General features: G+C 38.8%; 1 protein-coding gene across 4 annotated transcripts in view; it reads right to left on the reverse strand.

The window, feature by feature from the left end:
• The window catches only part of KLC1 (kinesin light chain 1), an 82,250-nt gene that overhangs the window by 12,206 nt on the left and 62,900 nt on the right, over window positions 1–7,144 (reverse strand). For 2 of the 4 annotated variants that reach the window (XM_019518505.1, XM_019518507.1), the window contains one exon: window positions 4,911–5,072. In XM_019518505.1, the coding sequence (XP_019374050.1) occupies window positions 4,911–5,072 (162 nt within the window). Of the gene's footprint in view, window positions 1–769; window positions 1,376–4,910; window positions 5,073–7,144 lie in introns of those variants that run through there. The other 2 variants (XM_019518508.1, XM_019518506.1) reach the window with 2 other exon arrangements.

Genomic DNA, 7,144 nt, shown 5'->3' on the forward strand with positions numbered 1-7,144 from the left:
CCCTCTCCTACAACTGAGTAATATGCCTACAATCTAAAATACTTATGACCTGTCACCACTCAGCAACAGTATCAAATTATACTAAATATTTAATAAAACCATATATAAATTATACTTTATCCAGAAGACTGTTAGCACTCAGGTTAAATAGTGCTTTTGTCCTAGCCTACTAATAAATGTTTCAGCAGTCTGAAGACTTGTCCAAGATACGGTTCAATATGATTCATAGCTATTAAAAATAAATCTGAAAAGTGCATGCACTTTCACCACCACCACCACCACCACCGACCAGACACGATGCAGTCGTGAGAAAGGCGAGTACAGCACCAAGTGAAAGCATTTTGTCAGGTTGTGAACAAACCAGCCATTTCCTTCTCTTGGTTCAAATGCCTAGGCCATGAATTCTAAGTATTTTCAGTGAATTCCCTACGTCAAATTCAAAATAGAGAGTGTTTTATGTTCAGAAAGCCTGTATCCAAATTCTTTCAATTCCAATTAATCTTTCACTATGTTTCAGAAAAAAAATGCGAGATAAAGCGATACTCTTCTGCACACAAAAATTCATGTTTTATGGTATATTATTTGATCCACAGAAGTTTCCAACTCAAGTACAATTTGATTGGCAAAGAACCATTGTTTTACTCCTAAATAAAACAGCTTAGTAAGATTAGAAGTAATAATCTCCTACTTCTAGAAATTCTACATGGCTACTGTACAAAAGGAAGAACTGTCAAAGAAGGAAGTACTACTGAGCAGACAGAGACAGACATCAGTTGGAGTGAGTTTATTAGAAGTTAGAAAGACAAATACACAAATCACTGAACACCAAAGATTAGTAGAGAAAAGCATAATTGCCAAAATTTCACACAAAGACTAAACAGCAATGCTACTTTAGAATAAGTGAAGACATCCAGGGTTCCATATTGATGTTAACCATATTACAGGCCTCTAAATACATTTAAAGCACTTGGAGAACATGCCTTACTTTTACGTTTTATTCTGTAAAGGTAACCATCATGCCATTTTAATAATACCTTGTGTGATACTTTTAACTACCTTTTTTCATAGTGAACAGCTACTTAAAGTTCATTCTTACGTTTTACTTATGTATTACACAGCAAATGGTTGTATTAACATATTTCGTATGACTAGATACATATCTGGCAAAGCTACACAGGTACAGAAACAGGAAACCAAAAAAAAGGGCACCAGCACTGAAGGAATGGCCAGTTTACAAGGAAGTGTAGCTCTGACAAGAATCGTAAGGGATTTGCTAAAACACAGCAGTCAGTACTGAAGAGAGAAGTTAAAGCTTGAAGATGGTGCACGCCCGTCATGCAGGAGACAGTTTAAGAATCACAAAAGGCATCTAGGCCTGTCAGACAGAAATGGAGAGAGAAAAACTGAATGAAACTGTTGGGAAAAAGTTCAACAGTTCTCACGTTTGAACAGTTACGTTTACAGTATTTCTAGGTCGTATCCCAGGCAGCTTTTTTAAAGAAAGATTTGGGACTGCACGTCCCAAGCCTGCCATTTACAGACTTCTGTAATCATCAGAAAATTGTGTACTTTATTTCAGGAAAATGCACTAAACAAATGACCAAGAGAGATCCCATGTTCGTATTAAATTAGTATTTGCACAAAAACCCCCCAAAAACAAAACAGGAAAAAATTAACCAGAGATTGTTTTTACAAATATATTGTGTATGTAGTATATGAGGAGGATAGAGTAGTTTTCAGGTTAAAAAAAAAGAATATAAAATGTCAAAATAAAGAGGAAAAAACAAAAGATTTAAAAAAAGGAAACAACAGAACACGGTGCAATCATTTAAGCTTTAACTTCTGCCAGGATTTTTTCCCCACAGCACTATAAAAGGAAGAGGATTTGCCATATCCCTCCAAACAAAATTCTACTTACAGCTTTAAGGCAACAGGATTCAATGGAATTGATGATTTAGTCTCAGGTATATTTTTATAAATGTAATCTAGAAAAAAGATATATTATAGCACAAGCCTCCCTAACACTGCACTACCTAAAAAGCCTCAAATCTCAGCTGAAAGCAACCAGCTAAACAAGTGACTGGGAAGGTCAACCTCTAGGCTTCCCATTCACCGCTCTGGTAAAGGATATTGAAGACGGTGATCTGGTAAAAAGGATATCTGTCTCTAGGAACTGGAGTGAACCCCAGCAGGATGTACTGAAACACAACAGTGCCTGTACCTGCCGTTTCAATCAAAACTTTACCTGATAGCACAGTTAGCTTAACCTAAACAAGGTGATATCTAACATAAAAAGATAGCAGACTTAAAATAATTCAACCAGTATTCAGTAATTCTGAATCTGAATCTAAATGTAAAGCTATTACGTATACTGCGAGTAAGATGACACACTGTTCCTTATACAGACATTTTCAAAGTAAAAAAAATTAATCTAATTATCAGCCCTTAATTTAACTGGCATAATTCAGCCTTAGAGCCAACTGGATAAATTATGCTTCTCAGGTTGTATCAGGAACATAAAAAAAGGAATAAAAGCTCAGGCTGAAAAACAGCATAAAAATTACATTCATGAACATTTTAAAGTTACCTTTCACATTATTTTCACACTAAAATATTGAAAATAGTATCCTTTTATGGAACCAGCTCTAAAAAAAAAACTGGTAAACATGAGATACAAGTTTTCAATTTTACTAAACAATGCGACTTAGTATTTACCTATATTTTAGGTTAAAATAGAAATTTCAGTTCCTCTTCTCACTGCGTTTAGAAGAGGCTGCACTGAAGTGTACAGTATTTACCTGACTTATGTTGAGTACGTTACATATGTTCAACTGAAGTTTTTTCAGTGAAGGTTGCAAGATGCCTCAACTATTCTAAAAAATAACCCTCTGCTTCTATCGGACAGCCAAGTTCAAGGGCCAACTTCTGATGTGCATCTGTACTTAAATATTAACCAAAACAGGTTGTTTCTTCAGACTCTGTAAATAGGAGAAATTGCCTACCAACAGAACTTCAGCAGCTTTTCCTGCTTGCCAAGTAGAATATTTGCAAGGAGGGAACAGAGGAAAGGAAACGGGAAAGCACACCCTATGGGTATAGAAGAGAACAGCACTGAAGTAGAAAACAGAGGGAGAAGGGGAAGGAGTTTGTTTGAACAAACTACCTCCAGAGTGAGGAAGAAAATGTGAATGTGAACAGTCCCATGTAAATCAAAAAAGTTATACCACATATGTTAAGCAAATGCAGAAAATCCCAGACTTTGTAAAAATTCTAGTCCTTAATTCCAGTCTCGATGGACAAACTCACCCTTCAGATCCAAATTTTTAGCACTATGGGCATCAAGTATTGACCTAGAAATACTGCCTAGTATTTTTCAAGAAAGTCCTTTATCAATCCCAAACCTGCATGCTTGTTTTAATTAAAAGCAAATAGTAGAAATAAGGGTTTAATTCATTTAGAACATACAAAGTCATGCAAAGTATGGCAGAAATTTAGGGAGGAGTACAGTACACAGTTCTAACACTGAGTGGGTAAAATTAAGATAAAAGGAGCTATCCAACCTTTTTCTTTTTCTTTTTCGATGCTGCAATGTTAATTATTCACAATAGATGCTGATTGACTGTCTTGGCACTGAGAAAATACCAATGCCAAGAAAACGTCATTTGATAATGACAAAAGCACAGACTAAGAGAACTTTCTCCACTCAGGTCCAGTAAGTCTGAGCTTTTGCCAAGTATTTTTAGAATCCTAAATCTTGTCACAGGGGACTGGAGAGCTGGTGCTACTGTAAGAGAATACCTCTGAAGCTCATTTCAAGTTCACAGTACAGGCTAAAACCTCTAGAGCAAAAGCAAAGGCAGTCAGACAAGCATTATTAATACGCAATTTAACAGACCAGGTCAAGGTTTTTTTGTTTTTTGTTTTTTTTTAGCAGAAAACACAAATTAGGTTTAATTAGCAGATGGCGCAGCCTATCCACATACATCCCACTGGTAGCAATGGAATATGCACTAGGAAAAGACAACGGCTGAAGCAACTAAGTAAACCAGATTTATACAAGTAAAAGCTTGGATTATCTTCACTTGAACGATAAACAACGTAGAAAATGCACAGCTTGTCACATGCTACAAACATCGCTTCTATTTTAGAACATTTATATTATTTTAACTTGTGTGACACAATATGCATTAGAGTCACAAGTCACAAGCCAGAATTAGCCCTCTACTTAAGCTGCAGATTCTACCAGGCTACATTGAAAACTGATGTGACCATTTCATTTCAGGGATGTACAGTTATTTTCATGAAATTGCAGTGGCCAACTGTACAGCAGATTATGCATCATCCTTACTTCAGGACTGAAAGGAATAGAGAAGTTTCCTCCCAAAAATTTGAAAGAAGTCACTGGAATAATTTTTAAGTCCAATTCCAAAAAGAGAGAGCAAAAAAAGGCAAGGATTTTGAAAATATTTTGCTATTTTACTTTTCCATGCCAATCTAAAGTAAAGTAATTCCACAGCAGCACCTGTAAGGTTATCAGTGAAATGGAAACATGTAGACAAGAAGCAAGGATAAAGCAGCAAAAGTAAGGTAACTGCCCATCTATTGCTACTACTAAGAAAAAACAATAACCAGGACATTCAATCAGCATTTAAATGCTTAGAGTTAACTCCAGCCAGTTGATATCCCTAAAGAAATTTCACTACTAACAACGGAAAACTGTATCAAATTGAAAGTGTTAATAAAAGGTAAACAACTTACAAAAGGCAAAGTCTTGTTCTTTAATTTTTAATTAATTCTGAGAAATTGCAAAGTAGATAAACTAGTAAAACTACTAAAAGCAATGGAAGGATGACTGGACAAGTCTGATATAGCGGCCTAGGCTAGTCTCTTAAACTGTGTACTGTACTTACCCCATTCCACTCTACGCTCATACTCACTTCCTCGCCTCCATCAGGCCCACTCTCGTACTTTACCACATCAACGTTGAGGCTCTCTCGGCTTCGCCTTTTTTCTGTGCTCTCAGGGTCATTTAGCACTTCAGCAACTCTCTGTTTGTGAACATTGTCAAGACCCTAGGAGCCAGGCAAAGGGGAAAGTTTTACTTCACGACAGATTTTCTAAACATTTGGTGCTGTACATGAAAAACAAAAGTTAGTACACATTTAACTCACTCCGAACCCGATGCAATTGTCAAGACTCCGCGAGGTGGGGAAAAAGAAGGGACCAACCATTCTGGATATTATACAAACATCACTATAACAGTGCAGACAAAGTATTACCAAATCTACCTGAATCCATGACAACTTCATATTTAAGAGGACCCCCTCCAATAATTATTCTACACATGGAGAAAAAAAAAAAAAATCACACCAGACTTATAGTTTTCCATGTAAAGAATCTAATCAGTAAGAGGTCATCTCAATTTCATCCTGCCCACTACTGCGGTGAGGAAAACAGTGGTGGGACGGCAGGAGGCCAGACCCCTGCCCCTTGTTCTCCTGCCCTGTCCTGCCATGGCTGTCTCCTGCCACGCACTGTCCTCCTGCCTGCTCCACACTCCCTGCTTCCCCCACCCTCTCTTCTCCCCTCTGCACCTTTTGCTGCAGCTCTGCTTTGGCTCCAGAGCAATCAGCAGCAGAAGAGGCAGCCCCAACCTGGCCGGGGGAAGCGGTAGCAGTTCCCAGCTGAGCCAGGGCTGGAGGCATTGGAGTGGAGCAGAAGGTACGGGGTGGGGGAAGAAGGGTAACTAGGTGGGGGGAAGCAGGAGGTGAGAAGGCAGGCTGCAGGGCTGGGGGAGGCCAGGGACAGGCTGTAGCCACCCCCCCACCCAATGCCTCCCCACAGCCACCTGCCCCTCCTCTGCCAAATAAGCCATTCTGGTCCAAGGCAAGCAGCAGTTCAGCTCGTTTCAACCCCGAACCTGGGGCCAGTCAGTGCTGAGCTGCTGGTTGCCCCAGATCACACTCAAATCCAAGATGAGGCTTTTCTCCCCCCATGCTGATTGGGGAAAAAAATCCTTGCCTTGGATTCAAGTAAATATGATAGATTTGGGAATTAGATGATTCAGGTGATTAAGTATTCTTGAAATCTGTCACATGCCGCCTTAACAAATCATCTACCTTAAGTACATCACTTACCAGCTTTGTATTTAAGCACTTGTTAGATCACTAAACATGGCAGCACGCACCCAAATTATGCCCAAATTGTGTGTTTTATATTATTTACCTAGCTCTGAAATAAATACTGAGCTTGTTCACAAGTAGTGCGCAAAGCTAAATATTCATATGTTCCAATTTTAGGAGTAATGAATTTCACTATAAAAGTTTTAACTGAAATACTAAGGCAGGATCATCGTAGAAACAGAAGAGGCTTATAGATTCCATTCCTTTGGAAGCAATTTTTCAGACCAATAAAATCAACCCAAGTTTGGTTTACTACCTAGGACACAGGAATGTGGTTTTCTAATCCCAGCACCATATTCCTACCAAATATCAAGTACTGGCTCCAAAATCAGAAAGCCATTATTTTTTTTAATTGAAAAAATAAAATGGTGAAACACTTTTCCTTCAACTTCATTCTCAGTAATAGATTAACCATGTGCGCTAAACCACTAAAAGAAAAATCTAGCCTCAGACAAATAAAAAGCATAACAAAATTCCAACCTGAATGATATAAATGTACCAAGCTTATAAGCAGCAGCTCACAACGTAGTGTCAGACGACCTTAACTGTAGATCTACTTACCAGGTCTGTCCCTCTCTCCAGCTCTCCTTGTCCCTCTCAATACTTACTGACATTCAGCTTGGTTACCTGCCCTAGTTGTTTTTTTTACGTTTTGTAATCACTTAGTAGTAGAGGTGCACTAATACATTGGTTCATATCGTATCAGTACTGATAAAAGGAAAATTGACATTATTGGCAAAAAAAAAAAAATCGGCCTTTTTTGGCTGATGTGGCCAATAATGTCGCCGATAAATGCCGCATGCATGCACACAGCCAGGAATGCAGCCTGGCAGCTTGGAAAGCAGCGTCCAACTGGTAAGTCTGTGCCGAGGCAAAGGGCCATGGTTGGACAGATCAAGGCCCCCATGGTGAGGGACAGAGTGGAGCTGGGGTGGGGCTCAGGATGGAGCTGGAGGCTCAAC

Source organism: Gavialis gangeticus, unplaced genomic scaffold (genome assembly GCF_001723915.1).
Source record: "Gavialis gangeticus isolate Ggan-Ray unplaced genomic scaffold, GavGan_comp1, whole genome shotgun sequence".
Classification (NCBI taxonomy): domain Eukaryota; kingdom Metazoa; phylum Chordata; order Crocodylia; family Gavialidae; genus Gavialis; species Gavialis gangeticus.